This window comes from Phyllostomus discolor, chromosome 1 (genome assembly GCF_004126475.2).
Source record: "Phyllostomus discolor isolate MPI-MPIP mPhyDis1 chromosome 1, mPhyDis1.pri.v3, whole genome shotgun sequence".
Lineage (NCBI taxonomy): Eukaryota > Metazoa > Chordata > Mammalia > Chiroptera > Phyllostomidae > Phyllostomus > Phyllostomus discolor.
The window spans coordinates 217,696,302-217,715,679 of NC_040903.2; the positions used below are offsets into that span (position 1 = coordinate 217,696,302).

The following is a 19,378-nucleotide window of genomic DNA, read 5'->3' on the forward strand; positions in this document are numbered from 1 at the left end:
GCGACCTCCCAGCCGGAGACAAACAGGCAATTAATTCCGGAGCTAAGTTCCCATCTGCCAGGCCGGCTGACAACAGGTCCCGCGCACACCCCCGGGGCCAGCCGCGCCGGCTTCTCCCGCTTCCTGGGCCCAGAGCGCGCACACCCACCTTCGCGCACACGCGCGGTTGCAGACACTCGTGCCGCCTGCAGACACGCCTAGACACAGATCCACGGCCAGGGGCACTGCACGGTCCCGGGCCAGACCGCGGAGTCGCTCAACAAGCGCGACAGTTATACCCAAAGGGTGGTCAGAGACATGCCGAATGCACTGGATTTGTAGGGAAAAGCGGCTGGGAGTTCGGGGGCTGGGCTTCGGCCCTTCCTCGTCCCCGCCACGTTGTGGGGCGTTGGGCGAGACCTTCCCCGCCGGGGCCTCAGTTTCTCGTCTGTGAAGTGAAAAGTGGATTGGTGCCTCCCAGGAGACGCGCAGACCCCAGTGTCCCGGCACAAGAGCAGGAAGGCGCATGCGCGAGAGCGCACCTTGTTTTAAAGCGGGCCCCCTGCGCCCCTCCCTGGGGCTGTGACTCGCCTAACAAGTTGGGGTCCTTGGAGTGGGAGGGGCCGCGCCGCTGGGCTGGATCCCTTCCCCCAAGCACCGCAGAGAGGAGGGCTGGGGTGGGACGGTCCCCTGGCGCCCCGCCCCCACCGGCCCGGGCCCCGCCCCGCCTCCCGAACGCGCTGGCCGCCGCCTGCGCGCGCTCTGTCACTCGTCCGCTCGCGTCTCCAACTTCGGGGCGGACGGTGGGGCCATGGGGGCGCGCCCGGGCTGTATCACGTAGCCGCAGCGCCCTCGGACCGCCCGTGCGGCCCCAAGCTCCCGCCCGGCCCTTCCTGCGTCTCGGCCATGGGCAGCCACGGCGCCCCCGTGTGCGCGGCGCACCCCGCGGTATGCGCTGTCGGGCCCAGAAAGGGAGCTGGGCGGCGGGAGCCGCGGGACGGGGCCCTGAAGGCCGAGACGGTTGAGGGGTGCGCGGCGCCCCCTAGGGGCCGGGCCTGGGGGGAGCACGGGGGCAGCCGGTCCTCCGGCCGGGAGGGACTTGAGCCGAACCTCCCTGGATTGCAGGAGAGGGCGGGCAGCAGGTCCTCGCCCAGCGCTCCTAACTTTCTGGAGTGCGCCAACTCCGGGGCCGTGACCAGTTGAGGTCTGGAGCCCCCGGTGCTGGGCCTCGGGATGGTGCCGCAGCGGCTTAGGCTCACTGTCCTCTTCTGCACCCACTTCCCGCAGGTGGCCGAGGGCGGCCTGGCCCGGGAGCCGCTGCAGCTCCTGGAGGTACCGCCCCGCAAGAGGCTGCCTGTCGGGCCTGAGCAGGACCCTTGTGGCAGCCGCCCTGCTCCCGAGGGCGCCAGGGCAGGCGCAGAACAGGGCCACTCCGCCGGCGGAGGCAGCTGGTGCCGCCACTGCCACACGAGGCTCGCGGAGCTCAAGCGACAGGCTTGGAAGCTGGTCAGCGGGTCCGGGACACCGCTCCGGGTAAGTGACCTTTCCCCGGGCCGGGCCCTCGGGGCAGGGTCCGTGTTGGGACTCGGCAGACCTTGGGTCCCCGAGGGAGGTGAGGTTTCACTGAGTGGCTTTGGCCAGTCCCTTCGCCTCTCCGGGCCTCAGTTTCCCCACCTGTAACTGTGTATGAGTTGGGGTGGGGTGGGGGGCTGGAGAGAGGTTGGGGGGCGTTTCTGCGCGAGCTGCGGAAGTCCCGCAGCTGGACCCGCGGTCTGTGTTCCGGGGGGGAGGGAGAGAGGGAGGTCCGCGGCGGGGACCCCACCCAGGGCAGGACAGTGCCTGTCCTGCGGGAGGCCAGGGTTACTTGGTCTGTTGTTGCCCTTGGGCCACCTGGGCCTCCAGCCAGGTGTCTGGAAATTGCACTGCTGTGGCAGGAGGGCTCGGAGACCGGAGGGCGGGCCTGCTGCTGTGGGGGAGGTCGTGGCCCCGCCCACCCCCTCCTAGCTTCATGGAGAAGAGCGAGGCACAGCCGGCCCAGATCTGCCACTGCAGGCGGTGGCCACCCAGCTGGGGGTTGCGCGGCGGGGACCCTGGGCTCCCCTGGCTTCCCTCCCAGCCTCCAAGGTGTTCGCCAGGGCGGGGGCCCTGCAGCCCCGGGCTGGCCCGGGCCTGGGGAGGAGCCGGGGCCATTGTTGAGGGAACAATGTGCCTGGAAGCCGGGAGGCCAGGGGGGCGGGGTCTGCAGAGGAAGCCCTTCCCGCCCGACCTCCAGCCTTTCTGCAATGTTCCTGGAAGTCCGAGTGATCCCCACGGGATCTAAATATAGCTCTCCAGGGAGGCCCTGCGGCCTGAGCGTGTGGGGGACCCTGGACTCCGGGGTCCCACCGCTCCCCGCCTGGAGCAGGAGGGCTGGCGGGAGTCTGGTTTCTGCCCTGGGCACTCCTGGGGGCAAAGGGAGGGGACCCGGGCCTGTCCTGGGGTGTGGCTGGACCCTCCTGCCCTGCCCACTGTCCACCCAGCCCTGCCCCCACCCACCCACCCAGGTCTGGTCCAGGAGACACCAGGCCCTCGGGCCCTCAGGAGGGTGTGCCTGGGGACGGACTCTCCGGGGCCTGTCAGCTGCAGGCCGTCCGGCTGCCCCACCGGGCGGGACTGAGGTCAGAGAGAGGAGGGACTCGGGTGGCTGAGCTGGGCTCCGCCTGGTGGCGCCGGGCAGTGTGGCCGGCCGGGTGCAGGGGGCAGGGGATCCCGATGGAGGAGAGAGCTGCAGGTCACACCAGTCGCTGGTGAATTCCAGGGTCCCTCCAGGGGGGTCTGGCAGGCTCTTGCTGCAGACAGCTCATCAGGGAAGCCGGGGACCACTCCCCTCCCTCCTCCCCTGGCCACTCCTGAGTCTGACCCTGGGCATCCGCTTCCCCTGCCTCCCCTGGCGCCCCGGGGCCGAGCAGCCCAGCAGGCCTGGGGTCCCCGGCGGGGTCCCCGCTTCGCAGCCCCTCCCCCGCTGCTTCCACCTTCCGCGGGCGTGGCCGCTGGGGCTGGGCCGGGGCGCTGTCCAGGCTGCAGGGCGCTGTGCCGGGGAGGGAGGCCCACACACACTGTCTGTCTCAGGAGGTGGAAACAGAGCCGTGGGGACTCGGGGGGTTGGACCCGCCACCCCGGGACCTTGGCAGGCGTCCTGGCCGGCCTGCGGCCTGCCCCTGAGCTGCCTTCTGGGAGGCAGGGAGGCAGCGTCGGGCCTCACGCAGCTGCTGCTTCTGCCTTTGGCTTGGGAGGGGGGAGGGGGGAGGGCTCCATGGGGCAGCGGGGGTGGGGCTGCTGTTCTGGGGGCTCCCTCGGGGTCTTGTCCTGTTCTCGTCAGGAGGTGAGTTTCGGGAGGGCAGGCACCTCACGGTTCGTAGGGAAGAGTGCCTGCGTTTTCTCCCTTGGACCCGGGGGCTCGCTGGGCGCGGAGGCTGGGGTGGGGGTGGAGCTGGGGCCTCCTGCCAGCAGACAGGGTCCCTGCAGCGGGGCCCTGGGCAGGCCCGCTGAGAGCCAGGCCTCAGGGGCCACGGCTGTAACAGTCCTTCGGTGGCCGAGGGCAGGGCGGGGCGGGGCGGGGGGCTGTCCAGTGGCCTGCATGCGAGGCCACGCCACCCTGCGCCCGCCCCTCCCTGCCTCGGTCTCCCCTCTGGGCAGCGCGGGCGACCGAGGTCCCAGCCCAGGGCCCGGTTCACATCGGGGTCGTGCCCTCCCCCTTTCTGAGCCCTGCTGCCCTGGCGTGGGGGCAGGGGCCTGTACTCTCCCCCCACCCCCAGTGTGGGGTCTGGGACACCAGTCCTTCCTGAGCTGAGCAGGACAGTGAGCGCGGAGGGGACACCCAGGCTGAGGGCCCCCCCGGGGCCGCCCACTGTGCCACCCTCTGCCCTTGCCAGGGTCCAGCGACTGACTTAGGGCCCCCGTAAGGGCTGCAGCCAGGCCCCCTTGACCAGCCTCTCGTGGCCTCCACGGGCCGCCGCTGTGGGTCCTGCAGCAGACACCCGCCCCCCTGGAGCCCCGGCCACTGGGGGCGATGCTGCCGGTGCCTGCCCTCAGCTCTCCACACCTCTGGCAAATCTCTGCCGGTCCGTGCGGGGGCCAGAGCCAGGCCTTCCCCTTCAGCCGCACCTGAGCGCCCAGCTTAGCTCCTCCCCTGCCCTGCAGAGCCAGCAGACCCTCTCACGGAGCCCCGGCCCGGCCCCTGGCCCCGCCCCGCCCCGCTGGCTCAAGGGCCCCGTTCTCTCCCCTTTTCCTGTGACGGTACTTCATCACAGGTGCCCCTTTCGCAGGCGCCCAGGCCCCTGACCCTTCCATGCGCATCTGGCAGGACCTCGGCCCGGGCCAGCTGGTGCCCAGCGCGCTGGCGCCTGTGCGGCTGACCACGGCGGGGGGGGCGCAGGCCCCGCTGACCTGCCGCACCACGAGTTCTCAGCACAGGGCTCCGACGGCGCCCACCTCTTCCAGGGTGCCCGCCCTCCCTCCCATCCCACCCCGACCCCCTTCGGGCGGCCCTTCCCGGCCGTTTTCACTGGCCTCGGCCACTGCGTGGGGTCGGCGTCCAGTGTCCTGCCCCCACCGACGTTTGTGGGCGACGCACTGCCCAGGCTTCCCCTCCCGGGCCCGCTGTGTCCCCCGGGCCGCTGCGCTGATCCCAGCTCCCCCGCCCTCAGAGGGGGTAGCCTCGAGGAGAATGGCCGTCCCTGCTCCCTGGCAGCAGTGGGGGAGGGGTTCCTGCTGGGGGTCTGGTCCAGCGGCCACCGGGTGTGTCCACTTCCCCAGAGACCCGTGACACTGTGACATTCGACTTTCTTCCGAGGCGTCAATACAGGTGCTGAATTGATTAGCTGCCCTCCCTCCACCCGGGGGCGGGGGGAAGTGATCAATTCTCATCTGGCTCTTGCAGACCTCTGGCCCCCACACAGGGTCTTGTCCTCCCCGCCCCTTCGACGGCCCCGCCCACCGTGAGGCCCAAGCATTTGCTCCCAGGCCCCACCCCGTGGGACAAGGCAGTGGGGCCTTGTCCAGTGCACGCGGCGATGTGGCCAGCCCTGGGGCTGGAGGCCTGCGGGCCCTCTGCCTGCCTCTGGGGCCTGGCTGGGGGGTGGCGGTCCCCCAGGGAGCCTTCCCGGCCCTCAGTGTCCACAGCTCTGGGGTGTGCTGGTCCTGGCTCCGTCTCGTGGCCCAGGCTGGCGGGGCTCAGCACAGCTGGTGGGGCCGTGTGTGGCCTGGGGCCCGAGTCCCTGGGGCCCGAGCGCCACCAGCTCCGGGGACCCCCACCCCGGCGGCAGGGCCAGGGCGGCTGGCCGCCTTGGAGCTCCTCAGCCGTCCCCCAGCTGGGCCAGGTGCAAAGGCAGCCAGGGAGGTGTGACTGGGGCGGGCACGCCCTGGGGCTGGCTGCTGGGCAGCCTCCCAGCTGGCAGGGGCCCCGATGACTCAGCTGGGAAGGGACCTGTCACCTGCTGGGCTTCCAGGCTCCTGGCCGCTCCGGGCACCAAACCCAGCTGGGGAGAGAGGCGGCCCCTCGTGGCCGGGCCTCCCCCTCAACCTCGGGGGCCTCAGCCGGCCCTCCCCCGCCTCCCGAGGTGGGCGAGGTGGGCGAGGTGGGCGAGGTGGACGGCAGACTAGCCAGCGCCCTTTGTCCCCTGCGTCTAGTGATGGAGTGACGGCCTCTCGGGCTCACCTGACGTCTGTGCCGTTCCGGTTCCAGGCCTGGGAGCGGGGGGTGGGGGGTGGGACCCAGCAGGAGGGGCCTCTGGGCCTGGTCCAAGCAGAGCGGGGCGTGAGGGCCGCCCGCTGGTGCCGTAGCAGCTCCTGTTCTGGCTGCAGGAGCCCTGAGCAGGGCGGGGCCCGCGCTGTGACCCACTGGCCTCGCTGCCCCTCGGTGGAGAGGCGGGGGCCAGGGAGCGGGGGCGGGGGGCGAGGGGGTGGGGGGTTGAGGGCGTTGGCCTGGGCCCCTCTCAGGCCTGTCCCCAGTCGCCCCCCCCCCCCGCCCGCCAGTGTCCTGCAAGGGCCCCACACTCAGGAGCCTTTTCTGAAATAGCGAAGCCTCGTCCCCAGTGTCCTCCGCCGGCCGGTGGGCAGGCTCGAGGCTCCCTGCTCCTCCGGGTGCGTGGGTCTTCCTCTCACGTCTCTGAGCACCCGGCTCTGTCTTCGGTTCACGCTGTGCGTTCCCGGGAGCCCCCGAGCCGGCTCTGGGCGGGGAGGGCGGGCATCGGTCTGTGAGCGGGGTGGGAAGCGGCCGTGGGGCCCCCGTCGGCGCATCTGGCCATGAGCTCCTCTCCCGGCAGGGCAAGGCCGTGGCCGTCGGGGCTGGGCCGCCCCTTGTCAGGCTCCGGGCACAGTAGGGCTGCATGGCCGAGCTCCCGTGGGCCCCTGAGTGCCCTGCGATCGAGGGTCCCCCCTCCCCTGCAGGTGACCGAGTGGCTGGTGAGAGGATCCCCCTGGGCTCAGGGGTGGTGCCTGGCCGCCGCCCCGAGGCCCGGCCCCTCCTCCTCGGGGCCTCGAGCCCCCCATCTGTGAGCAGGGACCTCCGGCTGACCCAGCCGCTTCCCTGCTCCCCCGGGGCAGGGGCACTCCCCCTGCAGGCCTCACGTGCTGTGACTGGGCCCCACGGGGTGGGGGGCCAGGCGGCCTGAGGGCCGTCCTCGGGCTCCTGGTGCTCCGTGCCCGCTCTCAGGTGGCTGGCCTTGCACTGCCGCTCCAGTGCACCTCTGACCCTGGCCTCCAGGTGGAGCGCCTTGCGCCAGGCGCTGGCCCGGGCTCATGTCCTGCTGGGGCCGGCCCTTCCCTAAATGTCCTGCCCTGGGCCGCCGTGTTCCAGTCCTCCCCTCCCCCCGCCTCCCGAACCCCTCGCCAGCCCCCTAAACTCGGCCCGTTCCAAACCCGAGGGACTGCTGGGCAGCCATCTTGGCTTGGCCGGCTCCGTGGCTGCCCTGGTCTGTCCCTGGAGCCCCCTCTGCTCAGCGTCCCCCGTGCCTGTGCCTTCCCCACTTGGAGCCCCGGCTCTGCTGCCCGTGCTGTGCGGCCTGAGCCCAGCGCCTCTGCCTCTCTGAGCCTCCGTCTGGGAGGTGGGCAGGCTCACGGCAGCCAGCACGTGAGGTGGCCCCGTGGTGGGGGGGGGCGTCTGTGGCGGCGGTGGCCCTGGCACTCTGAGGGGCTTGTCCAGCCAGCCCAGGGCCCGCCGGTGCCTGGGGGTGCCTGGCAGTGGCGAGTCTGGGTGTCGGGTCTGGGGTGGTGCCAGGGGCCCATCCTGCCCAGCGTCTGTCTTCTCTGCTGGGTGACCGGTGTCCTCCCACCCTGGCGGGGGGGCCTGCTGTAGCCCATAGTCCCATGAGGAGGCTGAGGTCCCCCCTGGGGGGCCGCAGCCCACACCCGTGGAGCTGGACTGAAGTGTGTCTGGGTGAGTCCCAGCCCCCTGAAGCGAGCCCAGCCCCCTCTGAGTGGTGGGTGCCCTGTTGGAGCCTCCTCCCTGCCACCCCCTCCCAGCCAGGGCCGTCCTGCGGGCTGGCCTTTGGTCCCCCCGGGGGCCCTCCAGGGGCACTGGGCCCAGGACAGGGAGGCCATTGAGGAGAGGAGGTCTCAGGGAGCTGGTGTCTGCCCCGAGCTGCCCAGCTGGCTGGCTGGCGCCTGGCACGGGCCCTGGGGGCCGGCGCTGGTCGGTGCCGGGTGGGCTGTGCCCGCACCCCCCACCCCCTCCACCGACAGAGGGGGGGCCCGAGTCAGTGGGAGCCCTCAGGCCCGAGGGGCCGGAATGGTCTCCAGGGCTCCGGCTGGTGGACGAGGGGCTCTGACCGCGGGTCCTAAGGTCCTCCTGTGCGACCAGAGGGCCCGGGAGGGGGTGGGGCCTTGGGCTGGGTGTCCAGGCCCCGGCAGCCGAGGGGCCCGCCACAGCCTGGCGGTTTCCAGGCTGGAAAACTGTGCCCTGACCCCCGGCCTCCCCGACCCACCGCCCCGTCCCGCCAGGCCGCACGCGACAGCACTGAGCGTCCCCGGTCCCGACGGCAGAGCCGGGGGGCGGCGCCCGGGGCCCTTCCGGGACCTGTTGCCGACTCCGGAAGCAGCGGCCGCTCAGGGTCACCGCCTGCATGCTCCGTGGGGGGGGGGGGGGGGGGGGAGGGAGCCCTGGGCTCGGGCATCCCCACCCAATGGCACCCCCAGTGGTGCCCGAGCCTCTCTCTAAAGACGGACTGACGGGGGCCCAGGGAGGGTCGTCTCAGCCCTCAGTCTTGGGGCTTCCCTAGAAGTTGGGGAGCAGACTGGTCCTGGCCCTCCTGCAGTGGCCGCCCCTGGGGGGGTCTGGTCCGCTCCTGTCCGGCCGCAGGGCCGGGCCCAGGGGGCCTGGGCTGGGGGAGGGTCTCCGGGCGGAGCTGCCAGGCGGCTGGTCCTGGTAAAGCCCTTTGGGGCCCCCAGCTCGGGGACAATGGAAGGGCTGGTTAAGGCAGCTTGGAGACCCCAGAAACGCCATGAAGAACGGGGCGCCGCTTTCAGGGTGGGGGCTGGCTGAAACCCGGGGGGCGTGCCGGGCGGCGGCGGGCAGTACTGAATTGAACCAAATTAAGAAAAACGTTTTCCAAGTGCGAGTCAAATATCTGTTCAATTGGCCCATGAAGAAGAGATTAAAAGTAACATTTTGCAGCCGTGTAGTTACTGTCTTTCGAAGGTGCTGGGCTGGGGGGGGGGGCAGAGGTGGGCAACTGGGCCAGGTGGGGCTGGGCTCTCAGGACCCACTGTAGCTGAGGCCAGGCCTGTGACCCCAGGGGGCCGGGACTTGTGCACTGCCCCTCCCCCCACCGTGGCTGGGAGGGACCAGGCCCCCTGCCTCCCCAGTGGGCCGTGCCGGGGCCCAGAGAGCCCGTGGGTGGTGTGGGAGACGCCGTCTGCCCCTCGCCCACCCTAGGTGGGGCCAGTGCCAGCCCCTGGGAGAAAGTCCCCCGCCCTGGGGCCCCGGGAGCTGGGCCGGGGTGCTGGGCGGAGAGCCCCACTCCAGGTCTGTCCAGCCCACAGGTTGCTGGTGCCCCGGCTGGTGGCTCGGAGAGACCCCTGTGCAGTGAGGACCCCGTGCCACCCGGGGGCCTGCTCCGGCCGTGCTGCCGGCCTGCTGAGGGCCCAGGTGGGGCTCTCCGTCTCACTGGGGTCTCGGGCAGGCCCCTCCTCTCTGGCCCCTGCTGTGTTGGGTGTGTGGGGGGGGTTCTCCCAGAGTGGGGCCTCCTGCGGCCTGTGGAGCAGGACCCAGTGCCCGGGGGGCTGGCTGTCAGGGAGGAGGGCGGGGGGCTGCGAGCACGGAGCCGGAGCGGTGGCTCCTGGAGCAGGTGACCGGGCAGCCCTGGGCTCGTCTTTCCTCAACAGGGAGCTGGGGGGCTTGGATGATCAGTGCCCCAGGCCCGGGTGGCCGGGCCTCCCTGGCAGCTGCTGTCTGGATTCCTGAGGACACAGCTGGGGGCGGGGGGGCTGCACTGGTTTCCTGCCCCTCCCCGCAGCCCCTGAGCCCACGGCTGTGCTGGGTGCCGGGGTCTGGTGCGCCCCGGGCCGGCCCCTCCTCCCGCCCCCTCCGGTGCGGCCCTGCTGGGGGCCGGGGCGCCCCAGAGGTCTGCGGTCCCCAGAGGCGTGCAGAGGCCCCAGAACAATGGGCCGTGGGGGCTGGGGCCCGGCGGGGGCAGGGTCCCCGCCCTCTGAGCGGTGGCTCTGGCGGACACTTCCTTCCCGGCGCGGGCGGGCCACCATGCACGGCCTCCCGCTGAGTGGAAACTCCGGAGTAATCAGAGCTGGGGCCTGGAAACGGGGCGGGCGGGAGGACGGGCGTCTGGACTCCATCTGCAGCCTGCCTGCCGGCCCCGTGGGGGTTCCCGGGGCCCTTCCAGGGCCTGCCCCCCCACCCCCACCCCGTAGGCCCACCGAGAGAGGGGGTGTTTGCTGACCGGGGCCAGGCCGCTGGGCTCGGCAGAGACACAGGGTAGGGTGTGGGGGGTGCGGGGGTGGTCCAGCCCTCGCCTGAGGAAGCCCAGGCCTCCCCCGGAGAGGCCCCCATCGTCTGCCTGGCCTGCCTGGATGTGGATGGGGGGTGGGGCAGGCCCTCGGCTCGTGCTGCCCGGAGCGTGGGGCCGTGCTGGGGCCGTGGGCACGAGAGGGACCGCCAGCCCAAGCCTGGCCGACGGTGGCCCCTCGCAGCAAGGCCGCCCTGCCGCAGCGGTCACCCACGTGCACCTTCCCAGGCACCTGTGGCCCCTGGTCGGCTGCCCCCGGGCCGGCCTGGGGAACCGGGGTGGGTGCCTGAGATCCGCCTCCTCCTCCGAGAAGTGGCTGTGTAGGGGGCTTGGGGGGCCCTGGGCCCTCGGTGGGCAGCTGGGCAGCTGGACCCCAGCAGGCCGACTCTTGGGTGGTACGTCCAGTGGTGAGCAGGCGGCCGGGGGGAGGGGGAGGGAGGGCCTGGCTCTGCTCATCTGCCTCGGGTTCAGGCTGGGGGCAGGGGCGGTGGGGGGGCGGCCAGGCGGCCAGCTGGCTGGCATGCAGGCGCAGGCCTGCATGTGTGGTCAGCTCTGCTGGGGTCCCCAGCGAGTCCCGGGTGGTCGGGGCTGCAGCCTGCTGGGCCGGTGACCCTCCAGGGCGCCTCTGGCCGCTGCGGGGCTGCCCTGGCGGGCGGCCAAGGGAGGGGCAGGGGACGGGCCCTGCAGTGAGGCTCCTGCTGAGCCGTGGCTGCCCCCCCTTCCAGGGCCGTCCCTTCCTCCGGGAAGCCCCCTCTGCCTTCGGGGCCAGGCGGGGCCTCCTCCAGGCTCCCAGCTCCTGCTCTCGCCCTCTCCGGACACCAGGCTCCCAGGTGGGGAGCCCTGGGGTCCCCCAGAGCAGGGCGGGCGCCGGGCCGCAGGGGCAGCCACCTGTCAGCGCGGCCCCTGCGCCCTGTCCGGGCCTGAGGTTGGTGGAGTGTGGGGGGCCCCGAGCCGAGCCTCCCGCCTCTGGTGGCCCGGGGCCTGCCCGGTCACACGGCAGAGTCCAGGCACAGGCGCTGACCGCAGCTTCTCAGAGGGAGGGCCAGGGTCTCCTGCCGCCCAGCCCGCCTCAGCCGGGCGCCCGGGGCGGCTCTCCTCTGGGGCCCTGGGGTGCTGGGCGGACCCACCCGGTGGGAGGCGGGATCTGGCTCTGCTCCTCAGCTGCCCCACCCCAGTCCTCCGGTCCCCCAACCCCCCGAGCACCCCGCCTCCCACCAGCCCCCAACACCAGCCTCACTGTGTGCGGCCTGGCTGTCGGGCAGCGCGCGGCTGTCTGGTCGGCCGGAGCGAGCGCGGCGATGGCGGCGGGGAGGTGGGCGGAGTTGGGGTCGCAGTGGCCCCGCCGTCAGCTCCGAGAACCGCTCTCCTGCCTGGCACGTGCGGATGGGACCTCGGGGGCCCCTGAATCCGGGCCGTGCGGCTCTGGTGCGGGTGGGGAGGAGTGGGCGGCGGGTCCCGGCGTCCAGGCTCTGACCGCCTCTGTCCCTTGCTCCCCCAGGACCCCTGCCTGTCCTCGCTGCTGCTGGACCAGCTCCCGGCGTCCGGCCCTGCACCCTCCTGCCGCCCGGAGGGTGAGCGCCGCTGCGAGGTCTGCGCGGCCCACCTGCACCGGCTCACGCGGGAGGCCCTGCGGCTGCTGCAGGCGCCCGCCGGCCGGGAAGACCCCGACGCCCGGCCTGGAGGCCCCGGGGCCCCGGAGAGCCCGCGGGACGTGCCGGTGGAGCTGGGCCCAGGCCGGGAGGCAGCCGGGCCAGGTGGCGCCGGATGGGCGGAAGGTGCTGGCCTGGCCCTCGGGGCCCAGCGTCCAGGTGTCGGTGGCGCCCGCCGGCCTGGGCGGGGTGCTGAGCACGGTCACCATCCAGGCCCAGCAGTGCCTGGAGGGCGTGTGGAGCGTCTCCAGGGTTGGCGGCCTCCTGCCCGCCTCCTGCCTGGTGAGTGCCCTGGGTGGGCTGGCCGGGGCCCCTGGACGCCCGGGTGGGGTGTGGGCGGCTGTCCGAGCGGGTCCCCTCCTGGGGGTGCGTGTCCGCCTCTCACCGGCCGTGTGGGGGCTGTGGGCAGTGGGGGGAGCCCCCAGAGGGTCCTCAGGCCCACGCCCAGTTCTCTGCAAGGTCGCTGGTGGGCCGTGTCCTCTCGTGTCTCCCGGGGCACCGTGCCCACCCCAGGGCCACCCAGCGCCAGCAGCTGTGGTCGGGTGGGGTGGTCTCTCCCATTTCCTGGGCCACTCGTGGCAGTGGGGTCCCGTGGGCTCCTGGGACAAGGTCAGGTCTTTGTCCTGGGGAGGTGGGGGCAAGGGGAGCACTTCCTGGTGAGGAGGATCCCGGTGGCCCCTCCCCCTCCGAGCTCTCCTGCCCGCTGGGCCGGGCTGCCCCCCAGGGGGACCCAGGCTGCCCTGCCTGCAGAGTGCTCCCCCGCCGAGGCCCCCCCGGCCCAGCAGATGGTGACCACAGCATGGCCTCTGTGGGGCCAGCCCTGGGCACCAGTGGGTGCTCTGGGTGCTGTGGGTACCACGGGCCAGGGCCCTGAGCCGGCCTCAGCCCCACCGTCCAGGGCGAAGCCAGCTCCGGAGGGGGAGCTTTTGCTTGTGGGGGCCTCTCCCCAGTGTCTGCTGTGTTTCCCCGTCTGCCATCTAGGAGGAGGGGTGCCAGGATGGGTGTCAGGGGAGGGGCTTTCCTGGGACCCTGGGACGATATGGTGGGGAGACAGCTCGGAAGAGCTGGACGGCTCCCTGGAGGAGGCGGTACGGACCTGGACCCGCAGGGAGGTGGCGGGGATGGTGTGCCTGGGCGGGGCACAGTGGGGACGGCGGAGGCCCCTGGAGAGAGGCTGAGGCTCCCAGCCTGGGGCGGGGCCACGGGCACGTCTTGCAGGGCCTCGAATGCCAGGTGGGAAGGGGCGGGGGGGGGTACACGGGGGGCAGGCCGTTGGCCGGGTGGCCCTGCAGGGGACCCCCACGCTGTAACACCGGGGGGGTTAAGGCTGCCTCTCCGTTTTGTGGGCGGCTGACGGTGTTCGAGTGGCCGGGAATGGATTTGTAATTAGGCAGCAGCCCTGGAGATCGATGGGGAGATTATTAGAGCCGTGAGCAGAACGCCAGACTCAGGCGATGATTTCCCCCGGACCAGCGCACCGATCGTTAGCGGCCGCCCTGGAGTGTCAGAACGGTGGGCGTCTCAGGCCGCAGAATCAAACATGCTGCAGGGACGCGCCGCGAGTCTCCGACGGCCCACCAGCGGCCCTGGGCCCGTGGTCTCCGGGCTACTGGGGGCCTGGGCCTTGGCGGCCCGCCTGGTCCAGGTCAGGGAGAGGAGGGGCGGGAGGGGCAGGGGCGCCGCGGGAGGGCGCTGCCCTGCCTGGGAGGTGGCCTGCGGAGGCGAGACCCGGATCCCAGTGCCTGGTGGGGTCCGCCCCTGCAGCAGCTGGGAGTCGGCGCTGTGGCCTGCCGGCGTCGTGCTGCGGGCTGGCCATGGGGTGGGGCAGCCCTCGGCCAGCCCCGGCCCTGGTCGAGATGCAGCCCGGTTCCCGAGACGCAGAGGGCGGCCCTTCCGGGGCATTCCACATCCCGAGCACCCCGGGAGCCCTCCCGGCTGTGGGGCCGCCCAGCAGGACAGCCGGGCCCTGCCCTCCAGACTAGGTCAGGTGCCGGCAGGAGCCGGGCTCCGGCCTGCAGCCCACAGGGCTGCCCTGGGGGCACCGGGCAGTGGCCATGGGACCCCCGCAGGTCCCCTGCCTGGTCCGTTTCCCTGGGACATGGCCCTGAGCCGCAGCGTGCCTCTCCCACGCCAACAGAGGGCCAGTCTGATGCTCATTTGACGCCCAGATGTCCGGGGATCGGGGCCCTGGCCTCCTGGCCCCACAGTGGGCTGGAGGGGCTCAGGCTGGGGCGTCTGGTGTGGGGCCGGTGACAGCCTTCCCTGCGAGTCCTGCGGGCACAGGCCTGGCCCTGCCTGGAAGGGAAGGGGGGAGGGCTTCCTGGAGGGGGTGCTGCCTGCCACCTTGACATGCACAGTGGGAGGCGAGGTCCTTTTGGTGGGGGCCCAAGGCTCTTTCCTCTGTCCTGAGGTCCGGTGGCGCAGGCTTGGGGGTGCTGCTCCCGCTGTCCCCTCCCCGTGAGCCTGGGCAGTGCCCCCGGTGGGTGCCCACCCTGCCTCAGGAGCGTGGCTGGGGTGGTGGGGGATGGGTGGTGCTGTGCTTGGGTTCTGGCCGTGTCTCTAACTCGACCCATGGCTGCCGCCCCCTGCGGGCCTCAGTTTACCCACCGTGGAGTGGAGTGGGGACAGGATGGCCCCCCTCCGGGGTGAGGCTGCAGCAGAGCTGCTTCTGTGATGGGGTGGGGTGGGGCACCTGCAGGGGGCAGGGCCTCCCCAGCTGGGGGCCTCCGGGTGGCCAGGGGGTGCTCGGAGGGGCGGCCGGCTCTGCCTCCCTGGGCCCTGGGGCCTGGCACATGCCTGCCCGGCACTGCCATCCGGGCCCCCCGGGGGGCTGAGGCTGCGTCTGCAAGAGGCCACCGGGCTGCCCCCTTGCCCCTTCCCCTCTGCTTCCCCTGCCCCCATCCTGGCACAAAATAGTCCCTCGCAGTGTCTGTCCTGATTTGCGCTGATTCTCGCTGCCCCTCCTGCCCCAGAATCCGGCCCCCGGGGACTGCAGGCCTGGAGGGTCCCTAGGAGATGGGTGGCTGTGCTGTGGCCCCCCTCCACCCCTGCTGTGGGCACCCGTGCGACTGGGGGCGTGGGCCCAGCAGACACCTCTGCCAGGCAGGCCCCCCGGAATGCCCCTCACGCTCTCCTCTCGCTTTTCTTTCGTTGCTGCCCCGGCACCTCCATCCCATTTTCTGTTTGGCCACCTGCCCGCCGCTCACCCCCGTCTCCCGTCCCCATGTCGTGGTCATCCCCCCGCTGCTGCCCCCACCCTCGGCTTCTTCTGGCGCGGGTCTGCTTCTGGCAGGAGTGCGCAGCGGCCGTCCCGGTGGCCGGAGCCGCGGCTCGGCAGCGCGTGGGACGGCGGAGCCGAGGCGCGTGCGGGACGCCCAGCACAGGTCAGTGTGGGGGCTCAGCCGCAGGCTCCCGGGGCGGCCGGCGCTGCCGCCGCTGCAGGCGGAGGTGCCCGCCGGAGCTGGCGGGCGGCGGGGCCCGGCGGGGCGCGGGGCCGTGGGTGGGGCGCAGCCCTCCCCGCCGGCAGCAGGCCTGGCCGGACGCGGATCCGCTGGCCCTGCTGCCCCGGGGCTGGTCGGGGCCGGCGTGGGCGGTGGGCTGCGCGCAGCGGGTCTCAGCCACGCCCCGTGCTGCTCCGCAGTGCAGGCCCCGGCGGTGACGTCGACGTGACGTCACTGGAAGTTCCCCCTGCTCCGCTCCGCGGGACGGAGGGGCGGAGGACGTCGCAGGGAGCGCGTGTTGGGTGTGAAAAGGGGACTCGCTTCCGGGTCTCGTTGCCCAGGTCTAGGCCGGGCTGACCCTCCTTCCAGAACGTTCCCCGCGAGCTGTGCCCCGCTCTGCTCCCTCAGCGCCACGCCCCTCGGTGCGGGGCCCACCTCCCGGCCCGGCTGGCTCTGTCTCGGGCCTGTGCACCCCCCCCCAGGCCCCGTGCCCCCGCGGGCATGTTTACGGGACACCGGCGTGTGCCGGGCTCGGGGACCCTGCCCCACCCTGCCCTCGGCGCCGGAGAAGGCGGGTGGAACGGGCGACGCGGGGCGGGGGGGGGGGGCTGATGCGTCGAGCACGTTGCTCTGGGTGAAACGGGGGAGCCACGAGGGGCCAGAGGGCCCAGGGGAGAGGGGCCCCGGGCAGGGCTCCTGGGGCCAGTTCCGGGCAGGCCTGCAGGAGGGGGCGGGGCTCCAGGGTCCCCACCCTGTGGGCGGAGGCCAGGCCGGGTGCTCCCAGTGAGGGCCTGGGCTGCTACCTGCCTTCCCGAAGCCTGGAGGGCCCCCCGGTGCCCTGGGGGGCCCGGTGGGGGTGCTTGGCTTCCACCCAGCCGAAGGTTAGGGGGGTGTCTGTGAATAGTCCTTCGCAGACATGTGTTATCTGTGTCTCGGGAGGGGTCTGGAAGCAGATGCTGACCACAGGCTGGGGGGGGGGCCTGCACCACGGTGAGGAGTGGTGCTGCCCTGAGGTGCAGGGCCTACTTCCGGAACATTCCTCCTGGGGCCTGTGTGTCGTAACCTGAGGAAGTGCCCCTGGGCCATGCCACGGGGCCAGCCCGGAGGAGGCCGGACCCTCCAGGGCGGGGCTGCCCCCTGGGCTCCTCACTGAGGGCATCCGGGGTGGTGGTTGTCGCCAGTACCGGGGGCCGGCCCGTGGTGCCTGGGGAGGTGGGGAGGCTGGGCCCAGGGCCCTTCGGAGCGGGCACGGGGCTGGGCGTGGCCGGGGGGGGCCTGGGGTCCGAGGCCCAGACGGGGGCCGTGCGGCGGCCGGCCTGCGGCTCGCTGGCGCCATCCAGAGCGTATAATCGCATTTGCGCTGCATCACCAGGCCGCCCTCCTCTCTGGGGTTCACTTTAGCTGATTAGTGGGAGATGCCGGCGTAGCGTTCCAGACGCGGGAACATCATACGTTACCATACGCGGGGCAGTCAGCGCTCGTGACAAGTATTTATGGTGGTTTCTTCCCCTGATTATGTCTCTGGTCCTCCCGGAGGGACGGCCCGGGGCCGGGGGGCAAGGGGTCCCTGTCCATCTGTCCTGACCAGCCACTGCGTTGCTGGAACTGGAGGGGGGCTGGGGATGCAGAGTCCCCCCGAGCAGGCATTCCTTCCCCCCAGGGCAGAGCGCCCTGCCCCCAGCTGCAGGGTCCTCTGCGCACACGGCCCCCGAGGGGGGGGGTGTGCTGGGCTGGGGGGCACAGCGGGTGCCTGTGCGTCCCTCACGTGGCTCCCTCCCCACTGCAGGCAGAAGCGGCGGTGGCTGCGGTGGCGGTGGCCGACACGGTGCCGAGATGGCCCTCCCGCCCTGGGCCCCGACGGCGTGTCCAAGATGTGGGGCCGCGGCGGGGCCTGCACGGCGGCCCTGGTCTCCCCGGCCCCGGGCTCCTCGGCCGGGGGCTCCCCCGGCCCGTCGGCCGCAGCCTCCTTCTTCATCAGGTACGTGTCCCCGGGCCTCCGAGCAGGGCCCTGCGCCGGGTTGGGCGCAGCCTGGCGAGAACGACTGGTGGGGGGGCACCTGGCTCCTGGCCCTGTGGCACCCCCCCCCCGCCCGAGAGCCATGACCTTGCTGCCGCCGAGTGGGTAGAAGGAGGGCTGTGGGGGCCGTGCCGGGCTCCAGGGCACCCCGCTGACGGCAGGATGGATCCAGCAGAGGCCTCGCGCCCCAAGAGTGGTGTGCGGCCTGAGAGACTGGGTTCACGCTGAGTTTTTGCCCCTTTCAACAAGCTGTGCAGCCTTGGGCAGGTCTCACAACCTCTCTGTTCCGGCCTCGGTCCCCTCGAGTGTCCGGTAGCGCTCTCCTGAGAACCGCTGTGAGGTGCTGACGCCTGCGGCCCCGAGAGCAGGCTGGACAGCCTGAGGAGGCTCAGCTGGGGTGTCCTGGGGCCTGTCCTGGGGTCTGTCCTGGGCCAGCTGCAGCTGCAGCCATGGAGGGAGGCTGGCCACGGAGGGAGGCGGCCACGGGCCTGGGCGGCTCCCCGCAGTTGGGTGGGGGAGGGGTGGGGGTGGAGCAGGGGGCATCCTGAGGGCAGGCCACGCTCAGGCCCCACCGCCGCCCTCCCCACCCAGCCGGTGCTGGCCCCTTGCACGGCCCGCCAGCAGCAGAGCGGGGTCCCAGCGCCAGGCCCGGGCTCTGGGGGTGAGGGGTGACCGGAGTCCAGGGTCTGCTCTCTGGGTCCCCAGGACGTTGGGCTGTGGCCCTGCAGGCACCAGGTCCTCGGGATGTCAGCTGGGGAGGTCGTTCGGGGTGGGGGGGGCACTGTGTGAGCCGGGGCTTGGCGGTGGCGGCCAGCGTCCTGCCCGAGGACCGCAGGGCAGCGTGGCACTACGAAGCTGAGACGGCGGCCCAGCCCCTGGGCGCCGACAGGTTTGTCTGAGAACCGTGCCCGGCGGCCGGGCTGGCGCCCTGCAGGGGCCAGGGGGCCTCGTGGCCTGACCGGGGGTGATGGGTGGGGCGTGTGCGGGGGCGTCGTCGGGTGCAGGGGCGTCGTCGGGTGCAGGGCTGGTGAGCGGGGTGCAGGCAGGGCCGCTGCCCCCAGTGGGTGCTGCGGTTCTGGCTGGGATCTGGTTTCGGGGCCGGGGCAGGGCCTGTCTGGGCGGCCTCGGAGCCCGGTGCTAGGGGTGGGGGGGGCGGCAAGGCCGAGGCTGCCCGACTGTCCCCACCTGAGACCCTCTGCAAGCCCAGTGTGCGGGGGCCCCAGGCTCGGGGGGGGGGGGGCCGCCCCGCCTCGGCGGCAGCCCTGTGGCCCCGCAGGGCAAGCACGCCTTTTGTCTGGAGCCCGGCAAGGCTGCGCTGGCCTTGGGAAGTTGCCATAGAAACGGGCACGCGGGCCAGGCCTGGGAGGCAGGTTCCCCGGGAGTCCGCCGGGAGGGCGATGCCGGCTGCTGTTCCTTCCAGCCTGTTGGACGCCCCGAGTCTCAGCCGCTTCTCCAAGGGCCGTGGGCCCAGTGCGGGGAAGGGGGGGGGAAGGGGGGCAGGGGTGCCCAGCCAGGAATGCCGTGGGGCCCCAGCCCCCGCCTGACATGGGCCCTGGGCCGACGGGTGACATGGGGTGCTCTGCAGCTGCCCCTTCCCGTGTTCCGGGGGGGGCTGTGGCTCCGAGAGGAAACGGGATTGTCCAGAGCCCCCAGGAGACCTGGGGCTGTGGGGACCCCCCGGAGTGCCCCGAGGCACCCCCCCCCGTTGTGCTCGGTGACCCCCTGGTGGGGGAGGGGGCTGGGGAGGGGGCTGCCGGCTGCGGGCGGGGCCGTGAAGCAAGTGCTGCCCTTGGTGCTGGGCTCCACGAGGTGGGCTCTGAGGGGTGAGTAGGAGTCTGCCGGGGGTGGCAGAGCGGTGTGCGGTTAGGCGTTCGGGTTCCCTGCTGGCCCTCCCCGCGGGGATGCCAAGGAGGGGAGTGTTCCCTGGGTGCCTCCGCACTGGGGGCCTCACGGGCACCCTCGGGGGCCAGAGCCCAGGAGGGGGGCGGCACCCCGTGTGCACCCGTCGGCCGGGTCTGGCCGGGAGCCCTGTGCTCGGCGGCCACAGACACGCCTGAGGGTGCGGTGCTCCGGCCCCGAGCAGAGTCCTGGAGGGGACGGCCCGGTGGGCCAGGAGGCGGAGACTGCATTTTCTCCAGAGGCCCTGGGGACCTTGACCTCCCCTTTCCTGGCTCCCCCTGCCCCCACCACCCACCATCTGGGTGTTTCCTGCTCGTGCAGCCAGCCGCACCTCCTCCCAGATGCCTCCCTTAGCGCGCACTGCCGCCTGCCCGCCCCTCTGGGCCTTTCTGGGGGTCC

At 72.8% G+C, this 19,378-nt stretch overlaps 1 protein-coding gene across 1 annotated transcript in view; it reads left to right on the forward strand.

The window, feature by feature from the left end:
* Positions 1 to 729: 729 nt before the first annotated feature.
* KIF26A (kinesin family member 26A) overlaps positions 730 to 19,378 on the forward strand; it is a 33,187-nt gene continuing 14,538 nt past the window's right edge. The window contains 6 exon segments of the mRNA XM_036014238.1: positions 730 to 927; positions 1,267 to 1,512; positions 11,473 to 11,706; positions 11,708 to 11,905; positions 16,850 to 16,891; positions 16,893 to 17,041. Of these exon segments, the coding sequence (XP_035870131.1) occupies positions 886 to 927; positions 1,267 to 1,512; positions 11,473 to 11,706; positions 11,708 to 11,905; positions 16,850 to 16,891; positions 16,893 to 17,041 (911 nt within the window). The 5' untranslated portion in view covers positions 730 to 885.